The sequence below is a fragment of the Xyrauchen texanus genome, chromosome 14, assembly GCF_025860055.1.
Source record: "Xyrauchen texanus isolate HMW12.3.18 chromosome 14, RBS_HiC_50CHRs, whole genome shotgun sequence".
Taxonomy (NCBI): Eukaryota; Metazoa; Chordata; class Actinopteri; order Cypriniformes; family Catostomidae; genus Xyrauchen; species Xyrauchen texanus.
Window position 1 is genome coordinate 35,761,712 of NC_068289.1, and position 18,246 is coordinate 35,779,957.

Genomic DNA, 18,246 nt, shown 5'->3' on the forward strand with positions numbered 1-18,246 from the left:
GACCCCAAAACAGATGTAATCCCAGGTTTTCTCTGCTATAAGTTTATTATATGTGACTCTTTACTGGTGTAAACAAATACTTCAGTAAATAAATCTGTCAGATCAACAAGTGGTTAATTGCCCTTTTAATGTGTTTTAGGTTTATGGCAGCAGACTGTAATAGTCACGATACAAAAAAAAAAAAGTGATTAATTAGGAAATTAAATTCCAATAAGTGAAATTGTCAAATACATTAGTATAAACAAATAACGGCAGAGATCAAAAAACATTTCCAGTATGTTAATGACATGCTTCAAATAGATTTGACACAACCTGGAACAAATAATCCAGGCTAACACAGTGTGTAGGGATATCGGGGAATATGCATGTGTGTGTTTGCATCCAGGTGTTACGATGCTCCTTTTGCTCTCAGTTTAGATAACAGCATCTCATTCTTGCGGCACTCCTGGAACAGACAGTGTACATGTTATAATAGGTTTTTAATCAAGTATTAATGTCAATGCATATACATTTAGTAAATTAATAGGGAGGAGATTGAAGTATATACAGTGCATTCAGAAAGTATTCAGACCCCTTTATTTTTTTTTTCCTTCACATTTTATGTTGCAGCTGTATGCTAAAATGCTTAAAAAAAAAAAATCACATCAATATACACTCCATGCCCCATAATGACAAAGCAAATACCAGATTTATGATAACTTTTTAAATGTATTAAAAAGACAAAACATCACATTGACAAGTATTCAGACCCTTAACTCTGTACTTATTTGAAGCACCTTTGGCAGCGATTAGCCTCAAGTATTTTTGGATATGATGCGACAAGCAGTGCACAACTGTTGTTCGACTGGGTTCACGTCTGGGTTGGGCCACTCAAGGACACACTCTTGCATTGTTTTGGGAATAGTGTGTGCTTAGGGTCATTGTCCTTTTGGAAGGTGAACCTTCGGCTCAGTCTTAAGGTCTTGAGTGCTCTGGACCAGGTTTTCATTAAGGATATCTCAGTATTTTGCTGCGTTCAGCTTTCCTTCAACTCTGACCCGTTCCCCAGTCCCTGCCACTGAAACACACCCTCGGAGCATGTTGCTACCACCACCATGCTTCAATGTTGGGATAATATTGCACAGGTGATGAGCGATGCCTGGTTTCCTCCAGACATGATGCTTGGAATTGAGGCCAAACAGTTCAATCTTCATTTCATCAGACCAGAGAATGTTGTTTAGGCCTTTAGGTGCTTTTTCCAGTGTCTTGCACTGAGGAGATGCTTTCATCTGGCTACTCTGCCATAAAGCCCAGACCGGTGGAGTGTTGCTGTGATGGTTGTCTGCAAGTTTCTCCCATCTCCACACATAATTACTGGAGATCAACCAGAGTGACCATTGGGTTCTTGGTCACCTCTCTTACCAAGGTTTTTTTTTGGTTGTTTCTTTGCCTATATATATATATATATATATATATATATATATATATATATATAGGCAAAGTTATCAAAAATCAGTATTTTGCTTTGTCATTATGGGGTATGGAGTGTAGACTGATGTGAAAAATTATTTTAAGCATTTGAGCATAAAGCTGCGACAAAAAATGTCTGAATACTTTCTGAATAAACTGTTCTTTTGAAGTATATATTTTACTGATTTTAAGTATCAAATTCCACATATTTGAAATGTATTACTAAATATTATAATACATAAGTAGTTTGAAAGTGTAAGGAGACTGACTCAATTATGTAATTAGCATTGAGCTCTTTTTCTCCAATTACCATAAAAGCACCTTCTCTTATGGGTGAATGTCTCTTCAGAATTATTGCTAGTGTAGTTTATCATTGGGAATTCAGGATTATTTTTATTAAATAGTTATCATATATCATTGCTTAATCTTTGGGCTCCTGGTATGTCTGTCTTGAAATGTTTGTACATTATCTAAATATGTGCTCTAGTTCAGCAATTGTGCGTGTGTATTCACCTCTTTAAAGTCTTTGACAGTTTTAAAGTAGAGTCTCTGTTTATCCAGCAGCTCCAGGTACTCATCATTCAGCTGATCCCTGCGCATCTTATTCTCCTGTCTCTTCTTTTCCATCTTTAATAGCAAACATACACATGTTGGACATCCACACTAATGTAATTCATGTTTCTGTCTGCTGGGGGTAAAATCACAAAAAAAGTTGGAGTGGGATCAAACCAATTCATACTAAAATATTTAAATAAATACATATAAACTCACAGACTGCAAAAGTAGCAGACAGTTGCTTCGATTTAGATTTGCAGATTTGGACCCCAAACAACCAAAGTACGTGAACGAATGGAGATGCTTGTATCTACCCACACTCGATTTCACATCATGTTCCAACATGTCTCAGAGCAAGGCAGCACAAATGTGTTGCATTCTCAGCATTGCCGCAAGAGGCACTGAAGCAGGCATTAATGTAAACGGTCCGATTCTATGGTCAGTTTTCTCTTTCAGGTCAATGGTGCGTTTTGTACCTTTATGCGGCTCTGTTTGATTCCTTCCACAATTTGCTCCATCTGTCTTAGAAACTGCTCTTTACTTCCCGATGAAGCCATGGCCCTAAAAACACGAAAGAACAGGAAATGTAGGTAATGTCAGATTGGGGTCAGTTTTAGGGTGTCCGAGTCTGCTGAAATACCGGGGAAACACTGTATGGAACCCCATGCTTTATTTTATACTCACTGCTGGAAATGATCATGTATAGAGTTCAACAGATTGACCTGTGAAAGAAAAGGCAGTGTCTCATTTTAACTGCACATCATGTTAAACACTTCATTGACTGATCAAAGTTGAAAGTGTTCATTACAACTTTGAGCTGAAGAAAATAAAATTACTGCTAAAAAACATTTTTCTGACATAGTTTTGCACCCATGCCATGTCAAAATAAAACATGTAACTGCCATGGTTACATATAGTAAAGCCATGGTATTTATAGAGTAAAACCATAACCCCAAAATTATGATTTTTCCTGTATCATCACTAAGGTTTCACCATGAATATTATGGTTAAAATATGGTTACTGTAGTAAAACCATGGTAAATTTAATACGAGGGAATGCAAAACGTATTGGGAGGGAACGCAAACTACAGCGAGGGAACGCAAAACTTATTGCGAGGGCGCGTAAAACTAGCGAGGGAACGCAAACCTATAGCGAGGGAACGCAAAACTTATTCAGTAAAATAAAAGGGGCTCCAGAACTGATACCTCTTTCTCCAGGTAAACTTTTTTATCATCCAGTGTGTTGTACAGAGTGAAGAACTGTTTTGTCTCTTTATGTGTTGCGGAAACTGTAAAAACACAATGAAATAAACAATGGAGTGCTTAATAAAGCAGTAAGCTAAGACAGAATGTGTTATAGTGATTTTATCACCGGTAAAGGGTGTTCTTTGTCATAACTCAAAATAGACTGCAAAAAAACCTCCTTTACCATGGTATCAAGTGCATTATTGCTTGAATAAATTGGTGGCAACAGCAATGTAATGGCTAAACATTTTCAATAAATAGTTAAATTTATTAATCATGCAAATAATAATAATCTGAATAATTCTTCCTTCAAGTAACAATTCAGTAGCCAAGCAATGAAGCACATTTAAATAGAATTTGCATTCACAGGCATGCATTTATTGGCATTTTACAACAGTTTCGAATGCGGCTCATCAAATCAGAATTTAGAGTTGAAACTATCTGTTTCATAATTACACTTTAAATACAGAGAACACATGCGCACACACACACACCTTGGCTGTACAGCTCAATGAAGCGTTTCTGATACTGTGTAAGCTCGGCTCTGCTAGGAACTTCATCAATCTTTCTCTGTAGGATGGCAATCTCACGGTTCCTCCGAGCCTACAGGGGGCAGCAGAGTAAACAATGAGTCTGTAGATTCTTTCACGTAATCTGCTGAGTAAAAGCGTTAGTAGCCTCACCATAAGCAGACGAATCTTTTGAAGCTTCTCTCTGTCTGCCGTGTACTGCTGATCAATCATCAGACTCATCTCCTACAGACACAAGCAGATGATAAGACTGAGAAAACTAGCCTAGTAAAGACAATGGCTCTGCTCCAAAACTTTGTGAGCTCCCTACATAGGCAGCATTTAAGGCATATAGGCATGCTTTCTGTACAAAGAATGTTCTGTAACATAATTATGCAGCCAAAGATACCGTCTTCAGTCTATTGTTAGGCAGCATCTCATGTCCTTGGTGAAGAACGGAATCCACAATGGATTCCAAGATGGCTGACAAAGTGAGAGAAATGTTGATTATAAACATCCTTATTTACTCCAAAAAATACCAAATAATATTGGTAAAAAGTGTAATCTAATAAAAACTCAATTACTCAATGCTTGTGAGTGCTGCTCATTTTTAAGGTCAGAGTAGGATGTTACCATAGCAATATGCTAACATACAATTTTATTGAGTACAATCCTGCTATTTACGTAATGCTATTTGCATGACGTACGAGTTGCTGCCTATGTAGAGCATTCCAAATCGGTTACTTATGAGATTCCATTTCAATCTATGTAGGCAGTAGACAGCAAGGCATTTTCGTTAGGTTTTAGAACACAGCCATTGAGTGTGAATAAAGCATGGTGTGTGTTTTTAGTTGTGATTGTGTTTGGTACCATCTTATCATCCCCCTCATCTCCAGATTCAAGCTTCAGCTCTTCAATACTTTGCTGCAGACGAGTCATTTCCTCCTACACACACACACACACACACACACACACACACACACACACACACACACGCACGCACATTAATAACACACTCCTGTCTTCAGTACTTAAACTAAACAAATCTATCATAGCAAATCATTATGTCTGTCGACAAGTGTCTAAATTAGTTTAAAGAGTCAAGGTAACAAGAAGTTACTAACTGTGCGTTCACAATGTCAGAATTACAGTAAATTACAGTAAAAGAGTTTTGGACTTGTAAAAATCATTCACTTTTGTCAAACTCATAATTTTATGTAAGACCATTGTGAATCATGTAAAAAGAAACAAAGTGGCATAAGCTACAAAAGTTAATGCTAATTACAGTACATTCATCTACATATACTTCTGTTTGATATGCCATGTTATTACTGGTGCACTTTCTCTGTTCTTAAACACTCTGCAAAAGGTGAATTGATGTAGTGATTAAATATTTTGATGTCATCAACAACAAAGCCACACATGGATCGATTTTGCTGTTATAAGCAGTGCCATAGACACAAATAATTTGAGTTGGTGTATGTGAACAGCTCCATGTTGTCATCTCGTAAAGACAGAACTAATGTGTGAGGTCGTCATGGTAACATACGCGACAGTGCAAGCGGAATGTCTGCTCTTGGTGTTTCAGGTTTTCGTTCATGGCCACCAAAACACGAAGTTTTTCCAGCAACCTAAGTTAAAGATATATATATACAAAGAAATTATAATAATACTTAGCAGTTCTTTAGAGATTGCAATCGGTCATTGAAATTCACATTCAGTCAAACAGTAGAAATGAGTTCATTTAATTACAGGAGTTCTGCTCACTTACCCAGAATCGGCCTGAGACTCCACGTCCTCCAGAGAGCTCAGCTCTCTCTCCAGCTTCTCAGTATGTACGGTAGCCTGAATTCACACAGACATTAATGTTCAAACTGTCATCTGTCACCTCATTTACACCTGGTTAAGTGGACAGCACTAAATACAGGTGTAAACAGGGCCACTGTCTTAAAACAAGAGTTTAACCTTTAAAACAATACTGCCATAACCATCCAATCACCTTCATGCCGTTCCAAACCCATATGACTGAAACACAAAAATAGTTACCTTGCAGACTGTCCAAGCTGCTCTGTCCCTGGTCACCATTCACTTTTATTGCATGGAAACAAATGACAATGAAAGTGAATGGTGACCAGGGACAGAGGTGCTTAATTATCTACTTTTGAGTTTGGAAAAACATGAGGGTGAGTAAACAATGGCAGAATTGTCTTTGGGTGAACAATACCGGTGTAAACAGGTCCTCTGTCTCACCTTTGCTAGTTTTCTTTTAGCATCCTCACATGTTGTTCTGACCTCCTGCTGTTTGGCCTGCAGCTGTAAATATTATGAATAACCAATCAGCATTCTCAAAACCACTGTGTGTATATAGTGTGCGTATTCTAATCACACACAAAAAAATGAATAGGTGTTTGAATGTGTCTGTACTACCTCTGCCAGCTCTTTTGTTTTTTGACTGATTTGTTTGTTGAGTGAAGCCAGCTGACGGCGGTGTTGCTGTGCAGGTCCAAATCTCTCCGGCCGATCCTCTGCTGAGCGCTCCGCCTGTCCAATCACACAAACAGTTGAGTGCATAAATTTGCACGGGTTATGTTTACACACCCATATTAGAATTTATACAAATACAAAAAGATAACACGCTTGTTTTTTTTTTGGTAATGCCCTTTAGAAGCTACATAACAAATATTTAAATATTTTCCACAAGACTATCAACACAAATCATCCTGTTTACATACCCTTAGTTCTTAATAATGTATTTCCTTCTTGAGTATTAATGAATGTTTTCACTACAACTGTAAATATTAACACATTAACACATGCAATTAATTTAAAATGTTTAATGCATAAATTTTTCTTTAACAAGATTAACGCATTTACCAAATTTCACATTAGATTCTGACATTTTATTTAGCTCTGTGTAAGTGCTGAACAATGTTTGGAATCAGGCGGAACCTTTGCGATGTATCACTGATGCACACACAACACAAACACACAAAAGTGATGCCTTGTTAATGATCAAGAGATGTAGAGAAGACCTCTTAACTGTATTTTTTTGTCCAAAACAAACCCAAATGGAACCTGCCAAAAACTGCATCCACATGACTCGCTGCAGTGAAGCGTCAAGTGTTTTCCCGGCATGCTCCCGTCTTACCAGACAATTCAGATGAAGTATAATTTATATGTGCAGTGCTAGTGCTCAGAGCAAAACAAGACGTTCTCTGCAGTGCTTTTGATGTGGAGTTCAAAACAGTGTGAATCATGTGAATGTGGCAAAACGATTGCTGTAGCAAAGTGAATAGCCACGATTATTTTAATAGAAGATGAGGGTTAAAACATTTTTGTTACATATGGGTTTCTTTTCTAAGAAGGAAACAAATGCATTTTGACAGTAAAATAAGTATATATATATAGAGTAAAATGTAAGCACTCAAAATCTTTCATTAATCGCTATTAACTATGAAAGAAAAATGCAATTAATCACAATTAAATATGCTAACCGACTGACAGCACTAGTTTGCACCTTATGTAATAATGGTGTATGAGTCCCTGTGGCAGACCTCTGTATTTCTTAAATGTAAGACATTTATTAACACACAACGCGCGTGCGTGCGTCTCTCTCCTCTTTATCTCTCTCCAGGCTGATTGCGATAATTCTCCCCCAGCCACCCATCCTTATCGCTCAGCCACGACCTGTTCGCCACATACTCCCAACCTCAGTCTCTTCAGGATTTTAAATAGCTATACAAGAGAAGTAATGAATAAAAAATGGATGATCCCTCTTATTTGTAATGATAAACACTTTGTAGATTCTGCAGGGGACTTTATATCTTACAGGAGTAGTCTTCAAGTTGCTCACCTTCTCAGCATACTCAATGGCAATTTGCTTGATCTCCTCGGACTGCAGTCCAACAATCTGGCCCACTGTGCTGGCTGACAACTTTCCCTACAATACACAAACAGTTGTGTGTATGATAATGAGTCCAACATACATATACAAACAAAAAGTGAATTCATGCTAGAGTAATCATCACATGTATTATGTAAATACTAGCTCTGCAAACTCTGGGCATTCTCTAAACCAACTTCATGAGGTGCCATTTAGGATGCTTTTAGTAAAAAAAAAAATTTGCAAGTATTCTGGGCACTTGTTGGCTGCTTTTCCTGGTATCAAGCATTCCATTTTTTTTTTTTATAAAAACGTTTGTTTTGTAAGACAATCCTTTCTACACACTACTGTGTTTATAATGCTGTTTCGAGGCCTACCTCTTCTGTTGCCATGGCAGCCATTCCAGTCATCAAGGCTTTGATTCTGAGCTGTAAGAAATAAAACAAGCTTCTGATTGGTTGATGGAAAATTAAAGTGGACCAGGGGAAAAATGGAGTTTAGTCAAGTGAACATTAGGTTGATATGACACTCATAACGGACCTCCTCTGCTGCCTGCAGATCCTCTTCCTCAGACACTTGGGTCATTCCTGGAGGCACATTTTGAGTGCCCTGAGCCAGCACCTGTTTCTGCTCCACCGCCTGTTACAAAAATCAGCATCATCACATGATCACACTTAGAATAAACTTTTCTAAAGAAACAAAAGTTTAGTGCCAAGCCCTCCTCACCATCTGTGAACTAGCATACCCAGGATGGCAGCACAGGGGTGGTTTGAGGGACAGTGGACATTTAGGGCTTAGCTCCAACATTTGAAGATGCGTATAAGGCCAGTCCATGAAATATAGGAATATCATATACTTTATTCTAAATAATGAAATGTTACATCAGCGAGGAGTCATTCTTTTTTCAAAGTAAGTTTTCCAAAATTCAAGACACACCTAAGAATTCTGACCCTTTCAGATTTCCATACTCCAATACACAATGTAAACCAATTGACTCACTTGGTGTTTTGAAGTTTTAGAAGCTAGCAGGCAATTACTGAGTAATTTTGTGAGGTTCAAGGTATCATGTCATTACAAGTTTTCCTTGACTGTAGGAACCCTGTACCAGGTATGAAAATGTATTCGCAAAGGTGATAAAAAGAAAAGAAAAAACATGCAGGGCTTCACCAAAAACATTTGAGGCTTAAACTCTGGTCACCCACCCATGGGGCAGTAAACCTCCCTCCCTCTTCTGAGCCGCAAGTAATTTCAGAACCACATGATTTGAGCAAACAGATTGGATTTTTTTATAGCCTTCCCTGATTGGAAAGATGTAAGCTCCTCTATGGTGACCGATAATGTAATGTTCTGGAGGAAACATATGATACTCACTGTGCCTGCTTTAGACTGTTTGCTGAATCCATAACGCCTGAAAAAAAGGAAAAAAGGATGAATTTGAAATGCTTCATGTTCACATTCAAATTACAAATTGCATGAGGCTCACTGCAAGAGTCAACTTTCAAATCAAAATTACTTCAATCAAATGGTCCAGGGGTGCACAGCATAACAATTTGCTTTCACAACAATTTGCAAGAAATAAAAGCTGACAACAAAACAGGGGGAAAAAACATAACACAACGGAAAAGCCACAACACAACAGAAATAAACCACAACTAGGCCTAATCACGATTATTAAATAACCATCTGATCACGGTTATTTGAGAAAACCTTGATTATTGATTACATTTCAATCACATTTGAATGCCCAAATAAGGGAATTTTAAGCTAATACTATATAAATGACATGAACGGTGCATTTGTGTTATTCAGTTGAACTCCGAGCCGCACCATGGAGGTCAACTAGCTCCTGTCCCGAAGAGTGTGTGAAGCGCACTGATGCACGCGCTGTCAGCAGAGGCTTGCGCCTAACTCCTGCGAAAATATAAACGAACAAGTATAAACTTTGACAGTGAACGCAAAGCGCTCCGGTTTCACTTTAAACGATCGTGTGATGGCAAATGTTCCTGGTTCATACACACTGTGTTAATGACACGCAGTGACAAAGAGGAGATACACACTATTCTGTGGAGTGATAAAATGATGAAACAACATCTCAAAGGTTTTAATTCATGACATTTAAGGCCTAATGGGCTTAATCAGAGCATTAAAATAAATGTGTGAAATTGAAGAAATTATTAAAGCAATATTTTATTATTGCATAATAATACAAATATAATATATAGGAGGTATATAAAATATATATTTCATTATAAAAGGAGTTAAAAAAAAACAAGTGTACATTTAAAATTGACCAAAACTAAAGTTGAACAAAATTATATTATATTTTACAGTTGAAGTCATAAGTTTCCATACACTTTAGCCAAATACATTTAAACTTAGTTTTTCATAATTCCTGACATTTAATCGTAGAAAACATTGCCTGTCTTAGGTCAGTTAGGATCACTACTTTATTTTAAGAATGTGAAATGCCAGAATAATAATAGAGCCAATTATTTCAGCTTTTATTTCCATCACCACATTCCCAGTGGATCAGAAGTTTACATACACTTTGTTAGTATTATGTAGCTTTGCCTTTAAATTGTTTAACTTGGGTCAAACGTTTTGGGTAGCCTTCCACAAGCTTCTCACAATAAGTTGCTGGAATTTTGTCCCATTCTTCCAGTCAGAACTGGAGTCAGGTTTGTAGGCCTCCTTGCTCGCACTTGGTTTTTCAGTTCTGCCAAAACATTTTCTATCGGATTGATGTCTGGGCTTTGTGATGGCCACTCCAATACCTTGACTTTATTGTCCTTAAGCCATTTTGCCACAACTTTGGAGGTATGCTTGGGGTCATCGTCCAGTTAACAAACAGAAAAAAAGCACACCTTAAACATATGACAATTTATATGACAATTAATCATAAAAGCCCTTAACAAGACAATTAATTGTCACAGCCCTAAAACAGACAATTACTCATCACAATTGCAATTATTTGATTGTCAGCCAAATTTCATATTCGTGACACCACAATGGAAACAAGCCACAACACAACGGAAACGAGCCACAACAGCTTGACAGCTTCTTCCCCCACACAATGAGACTTTTGAACATTTGATCTCTCACAATCAATATACATCAGCACTGCACTTTATTAATCTTATTATCTCACACTGGACTGTCATAAATTATATTCTCTTTACAATACAACTACTGTAATTTTTTTTAATACACTTGAAATCCTTTTTTTTTTAATTGTATTTAGTGTATTCTATATTGTGTGTATTGTTTACTGTACATTGTATATTTTTATTGTGTTGTGTAATTATGTGTACATTTGATATGTAAATTGTGTTGGGTAAATATGTTGTTTATAGTAAATTGGTATATGTCTCGTCACTGTCATGACTGCTATGTTGCTTGGAACCGCACAAGACTTTCACCCACTGTGATTTGATAGGAAAACAAAAAACACAACACAACAGAAATGAGCCACAACACAACAGAAATAAGCTACAACTGGGGGTGTAACGGTTTCCGGTAAATTAAACGCCCCGTACAGTTTGCCACCCACGGTTCGGTAAGCATTGGCACCGCGGTTCACCTCAAGTATAATGATGCATCTGGAAGGTTTAGTGAAGGAAACACAAGCGTCAAATATAGTCACCTGAATGGCTCTGTATATAAACAAGCCCCGTCTGTATTTCATGTGGGTCAACTTGATGACGTCACACTTTTGCACGTGTTGTGTGTAGTTGAAAAGGGCAAGTGTAGAAAACGATTCGCTGAGAAAGAAGCCCCATGCATTTCTCCTTTCTGGAAAAATTTTCTTTTTGCAGTCAACTACAACAGCAATGGTCAAAAAACATTTACAGAACAGGCACTGTTTGCCGACATCGCAGGACACGAGTGCCGTATACTGGTAATTTATTTTAAAAAAGATTTTGTTTAGGACCCTAATGAAAATTAACCACTGTGTTTTACTATAGTAATATTATAGTAACCATAAACCAGAAATAAACATCAGAGCAGAAATCATAGTTTTATAACAGTAATACTGCAGTTTTCATATAGTAATCATGATTTTACTATATATATATATATATATATATATATATATATATATATATATATATATTGTAACATGACAGTAACCATGTTGATTTTGTGGTTACTATGGTTTTACAAATACCAGGATTAAACTATGGTAACTATTGTAAAAAAATGGTTTTATTAAGGGCAAACCTGTTGAATTTAGACATAACACAATAGAAAAAAGACACAATACAACGGAAATGAGCCACAAAGGAAATACGACACAACACAACAGAAGTCACAACACTACAGAAAAACCTCAACATGACGGAAATAAACCACAACAAACTTTGGCCACAACACAACAGAAAAGCCACAATACAAGAACATAAGTCGCACAACAAAATGTTGCCACAACACAACTGAAATAAACCACAGCTCAATGAAAAATCTGCCCACAACAAATTTTAATTTAGCCGCAATACAAAAGAAAGCCACAACACGTGGAAAATGGAACGAAATTACGATATCACCTGTAATAGTTAGACTGCCACACAAACTTAATCCATTTTTTTTATACTTATTTTATATAAATTTAGTGGCATTCCATTGTGTTGTGGCTTTTTTGTTTCGTTGTAGCTTATTTCCGTTGTGTTGTGGCTTAGTTTTGTTGTGCTGTGGTTTCTTTCCATTGTATTTACAGCTTTTGTTTGGTTTGCTAATTTTGTTGTATTGTACACCGCTGGGCCACCGTATATCACACACTACATAACAGAAAATCCCACAAGAAATAAAAACATTTAGATGCAATGTCCTCAAAAGAGCACATAGACAAAACTAAAGACAAACATAGTCAATGCACAGCCAAAAGATTTGACCAAAATTAAATCTGTCACTCTCATTAGCAGACACAGAACCTCATTCCTACTTACTGTATATGCTGTGATATGAGAAGGCATGGACTAATGAGTTAAATAAGAGAAAGAGATAGAAAGGAAAAAGGGTGGAAATGAAGAATGAGAGCATGAAAGGAGTGTCAGAAAATAAATTAACTCAAACTTTTCAGTTAATTGATGCTGTTAAAAGTGGAGTAAATAGGTTTCCCGAAAACTCCACCGATCAGCAATTGGTTGTTCCAAAAAATAGTCCCTCCCCAAACTCACGCCATTGGTTGAGCCAATATTGCTGTATAAGGTTGGTTGGGATGCTCAAATAAACAGAGCAATGTTTTGATAGCACCACAAAGCCACGATACTTTTTGGGGGAATCAATTTACTAATGGCTTATTTATAAACTTATCTCTGCAAATTAAACTAGGATATGAGAAAGTATTTCAGTGTCGAAAAAATTAAGAACAGAACCAGAGGGGCCTGGGTAGCTCAGAGGTAAAGACGCTGGCTACCACACCTGGAGTTTGCTAGTTCGAATCCCAGGGCATGCTGAGTGACTCCAGCCAGGTCTCCTAAGCAACCAAATTGGCCCGATTAATATGGAGGGTAGAGCCACATTGGGTAACCTCCTCATGGTCGTTATAATGTGGTTTGTTCTTGGTGGGGCACGTGGTGAGTTTGAGCGTGGATGCTGCAGTGGATGGTGTGAAACCTCCACACGTGCTATGCCTCCATGGCAACGCACTCAACAAGCCACGTGATAAGATGCACGGGTTGACGGTCTCAGACACGGAGGCAGCTGGGATTTGTCCTCTGCCACCCGGATTGAGTTGAATCACTACGAGGACTTAAAAGCACATTGGGCATTCCAAATTGGGAGAAAAGGGAAAAAAATAAAAAATAAAATCAACCCAAAAAAAAAGATCAGAGCCAGAAAACCAAAGGCCAGTAAAGATGGAGGAAGATCTGAGAGTGAATGAGAATGAGAGAGCGTGGATTAAATAAGAGCAAATTATAAAAATATTGCATGAGAAATAGAAAAAAAATGAAGGAAAGAAGTTACCTGCCAAACTCCAACAGGGTGGAGTGAACCCGAGACTCTTCATCTAACAGCTCACCAGCATCCACCTGCCGCTTATAACGTCTTTGAGGAGCATACACCTCCTACACAATCATGTGATTTTAAAATGGCTCACTTTTTAATAAAAAGCACTCAGTATGGAGTATAAAATCATTAAGCTAGATACTTACACACACATTCATCACAGTGCTGGTGGCTCTCTCCTTCCTTAATGCAAACTCCTCATCCTAAAAACATTTAATAAAACTTAATCAACAATTCATATTTTTAACAATATCCATACTTATTTGACAGATATTCACTGAACATACGATTACCATAATATAACTAAATGTTCAATACATCATAGTGCTAATTCCTTTTAGTTGTTTCAGTGCTGGCCTGCTGTCTTACCTCGGGAAATGCATGCGTTTTCTGGAACTGAGAGACGGAATATGACCTGACATAATCTCCCATCTCCTCCCTGGTTTCAATTGCCTTCTTTACCAACCACTGTAAACCCCACAAATATAGATGCATTGTTAGTATACCGTTTCCATGAACTCAGGACTAGGAGTCAGAAAAGTAAGTATGTGTGGTGTCAGCCCTTTTAAGAGTCTGAAGGTATGCAGGTGTATGTACCTGTACAACAGGGAAGATGTGGATGAAATCTAACCCTTGGATCTGATGAGGCTCTAATCTGTGAGGACATTTCATTCTAGGCAGAACTGAAACAATCTTTTCCGTCAGAGCACTTCAATAGAAAAGACACATTGACAAGCATTAAAGGGATAATTCATATCTTTCCAAACCATTTGACTTTCTTTTTTTCTGTGGAACACAAAATGAGATGCAAGACAGTATGTTAGTCTCAGTCACCATTCACTTCTATTGCATCTTTTTTCCCATACATTGAAAGTAAAAGGTGACTGAGGCTGTCATTCTGCTTAACATCTTCTTTTGTGTTTTACAGAGGAAAGTCATACCACGCGAGGGTGAATAAATGATGACATAATTTATCTCTCTGGGTGAACTAGAGTTTTTGTCATTACTGAATTCATCTTCTGTGACTGCATTATGCAACATCTTATGTTTATTCTGACACTCACATTTTCTGTCCAATGGTGGAATTTTCTTGGAAGAGCAGATCAACGTCTATGTCAAAGTTGCATGTAGTTATACACCACGTCATTCCTCCAACCACCTAAAGTAAAAGCAGAGAGAGTGAGAAATATTGCTGATTCGGTGGCAGGGAGGAGCTGCCACCCAATCGGAACAAAATGTCTAAACAAATTGTTCTGTTAAAACCATAGTGATAGGGTTGCCAACCATCCCGTAAAATACAGATTCATCCCCTATTTGAGGGAACAAAATTGCATTCCTATTTTAGCATCTCACACATAAACCGGCTGAGAATGTTTTACAAATCAAGAGAAACAGACCAGTAACACACACCTTTCACATGAGCTGTGTGAGATATCAGATGTTTAATGTTACATGAAATCCACACTTGACAGAAGTGGTCGGGGGAAAGATCAATAGAGTCAGCTCATGTTTTCTGTCTTGTTATTAGTCAGAAGCAGGAAAATATTGTCAAATATATAGCATTTGAGTACATGATAATTGTTTCTAACCATTGTGACACCAAAAACACCATTAGTTCATGCCATCACATTACAATGCATCGCATATATCAGTGCTCGTTCTGGAAGAGAGACTGCAAGTAAAAATTGCAGCACTTTTAGACAAAAGTGCCATACAGTACATGTTTAGTTAAAATGATTAATGTGATTTTCTTACATTTCTCTTGTGATAAACATTATTTACTGCCAAAACTATAATCCAAGGAGAAATACACTATTTTCATGTTAAGTGTTTTCTCTCATATAAAAATCTATTATAATGCATTGTTACTACAAAGACTTGTGCTGAGACAGTGGTCCTGGAAGGACAAATTATTTTTTAGCGATAAAAAAGAAATCAATACTATTTATATTATACTAAATATAAAATACTATTTCTAACACATTAGTCATATACTGTCTACAAACTGATGACCCCAATTTTTAACAGAAAGTCGGTTCATTGAGCTTTAAAAATGGAAAAGGCACTGATGGATAGTTTAGCCAAAAATGTAAATCCTCTCATCATTTACTCACCCTCATGCCATCCAAGATGTGTATAACTTTCCTTAGTCTGCAGAACACAAATTAAGATTTTTAGAAGAATGTTTCAGCTCTGTATGTCCTTACAATGCCAATGGATACCGATATTTTGAAGCTTTAAAAGACATAAAGGAAGCATAAATGTAATCCAGTGGTTAAATCCATATCTTCTGAAGCATTATGATAACTGTGGGTGAGAAACAGATCAATATTTAAGTTACTTTATTCTGTACACCATCACTTAGCTATTAAAGATATGGATTTAACAACTGGAGTCTTATGGATTGCTTTGAAGCTGCCTTTATGCGCATTTTGGAGCTTCAACATTTTGGCACCCATTCACTTGCAGCGTGAGGATCAACAGAGCTGAGATATTATTCTAAAATCTTCATTTGTGTTCAGTAGAAGAAAGAAAGTCATACACAGCTGTGTTTTTGGGTGAACTATCCCTTTAAGCTTAATTATGGGGAAGATAATGGTGGACAGAAAAATAATATGTTGTCGTTCTCCATAGATTGCAACTTTTCTTTTGGCAAAATGTCTTCATTCAAAAGTGAAAACTGATATAAATTTGGTTCTTCTTGGTCGTTGTATTAAAGTGGTTTTAATTTTAAGCGTATTAGGGGCCAATCACAACGAATGCATTTTTGCATAGTTTTCCTATGTAAACAAGCTTTAGGTAAATCTCTTTAACCATTGAGAAGTGTCTCGCCCAGACACCCGCTGATTAAAAAGTGTTCCATATTTAAAGCTGGAATGTCCTGTATTTGGCTGGTAGAAAGTTGGCAACCCTACATAGTGACGAAGTCTGTGGTGTGGTGTGGTGTGGTGTGTGTGTGTGTGTGTGTGTGTGTGTGTGTGTGTGTGTGTGTGTGTGTGTGTTGCAGTTGAGTGATGATAGATATACCTTGTCAAAGGGTGACAACCCCTTAATACGTGCTCTGAAATAACCAGCTGCGAGCAACAGCTCCAGAATCTCTGCAAGCTTGACACTCTGCTCCTCATCCTCACGTGTCTCCACCTGTCAATCAAAGCACTATATGTCACAACTGCAACAACTACACAACAGTACACGTATGCAGCAGATTTTGAACTTTTAGAGCATATCAAAAATTGTTAATCTAAACATTTTCTAACCAAAGGCCTGTATTTCATATTTTTAATACGAAATAAAGCATTATATCCAAACAGAATTCTATAATATAATGAACTGATTGGCCTCACCGATTGGATGCATACCCTTAACAACAAAAAAACAGACTGCAAAACCAAATCACCGCATATGTCAGTGGTTGAACTGTTTTAGTTTTAGACTTTCAGTCGTACCTTGATGAGATTGCCTTCTTGATCATACTGAGCTCCAATTTTCGAGCCTGTTCTCACTCGCTGGAACACAGAAGTGGCCGCCATGATTATCACGACGTGTCACGTGAGACAAATCATGTGAGGCAAAACTTATTTACGTCAAAACCTGTTTGGTTCAATTTCACATAGCCTTCGAATTTCACATGAATTTCGAAGGCTACTGCTTCGAAATTCATATTTTAAGCTTTTCTCTATTTGACTTAGAATTATTTCTATGACTTTATTTACTTTAAACAAGAAAGCGATCAAAACATTTATTTTATTGAAAAGAATGATTCAATGGAAAGATAACTGTACAGTAGTGTTATTTGGATGTGGTGCTTCTTATTTATTTATTTTTTCATTTATTAAAAAGTTATGAATTTATATTTTATTTTTCTATTTGTAACTAGTTTTGTGCTTTATTTTATTATTTTATTTTAATTATTATTATTATTTTTTTTTTTTGGTAATTATGTTGACAAATTTACAACAAAACTATTACCTTCTAATTGACCTGATCGCAATAACAATGGTTGCTCTCAGACAAAGTGAAGGGTTCTTGACAAGAAGCTAATTAATAACCTCATTAATTATTCAAGTTTACTCCCGTTTTTAAGTATATTAAAGTGTACTCAATCAAATCTATGGAAAATCTGGAAATATTAGGAGATTTTAAAATGGTTATATCCAGGTCGAACGGATTACTCTAAAAGGAATATTCTGTGTTCACTACAAGTTAGACTCAATTGTGGCATAATGTTTATTACCACAAAAAGAATTATAAAATAATGAATATATATATAAAAAAATTTTTACTCGGCCCTCCTTTTCTTAGAAATAAATAAATAAATAAAAATAAGACACAATCTGTGTCTTAATGGGGTTATTTAAAAAGTATTGCCACAAGACATAAACAATATGCATTTATCAAGATGTTAGTGTGATGAAATCACTTACTAACGTTTTCTGTGTTAAGTCACTGACAATTTTACAACTTCATTGCCATGAGGACATAATGTCAATATACCATAAAACCCTAAAACAACTGTAAAAATGGCAATTTAAACAACTTTACAGCTCAAATATTATATGATTTTTAACAGAAGAATTAATGTAAGTGCCTTTATAAAAT

At 36.7% G+C, this 18,246-nt stretch overlaps 1 protein-coding gene across 1 annotated transcript; it reads right to left on the reverse strand.

Moving 5' to 3' along the window:
- Positions 1 to 42: 42 nt before the first annotated feature.
- ccdc93 (coiled-coil domain containing 93) lies at positions 43 to 17,184 on the reverse strand. The gene is made up of 23 exons (XM_052142491.1): positions 17,094 to 17,184; positions 16,675 to 16,788; positions 14,712 to 14,806; positions 14,245 to 14,356; positions 14,017 to 14,115; positions 13,794 to 13,850; positions 13,606 to 13,706; positions 9,013 to 9,049; positions 8,182 to 8,280; positions 8,019 to 8,069; positions 7,612 to 7,698; positions 6,186 to 6,299; positions 6,009 to 6,071; positions 5,530 to 5,603; positions 5,308 to 5,389; positions 4,629 to 4,703; positions 3,933 to 4,004; positions 3,744 to 3,852; positions 3,211 to 3,293; positions 2,689 to 2,726; positions 2,481 to 2,565; positions 1,963 to 2,076; positions 43 to 445 (listed from the first exon to the last, which is right to left on the reverse strand). Exons 1-23 carry the CDS (start codon positions 17,175 to 17,177, stop codon positions 389 to 391), a joined length of 1,902 nt encoding a protein of 633 aa, XP_051998451.1. The 5' UTR covers positions 17,178 to 17,184; the 3' UTR covers positions 43 to 388.
- Between the last annotated feature and the right edge of the window lie 1,062 nt (positions 17,185 to 18,246).

Bases quoted from the DNA above. Each gene is read 5' to 3' on its own strand.
- ccdc93 (XM_052142491.1), bottom strand. From the start codon at position 17,177: ATGGCGGCCACTTCTGTGTTCCAGCGAGTGAGAACAGGCTCGAAAATT. The intron at 16,789-17,093 runs GTACGACTGAAA...TTTGATTGACAG, and splicing joins AAGAAGGCAATCTCATCAAG to GTGGAGACACGTGAGGATGA. The intron at 8,281-9,012 runs GTGAGTATCATA...TTTTTGTAACAG, and splicing joins AACAGTCTAAAGCAGGCACA to GCGGTGGAGCAGAAACAGGT.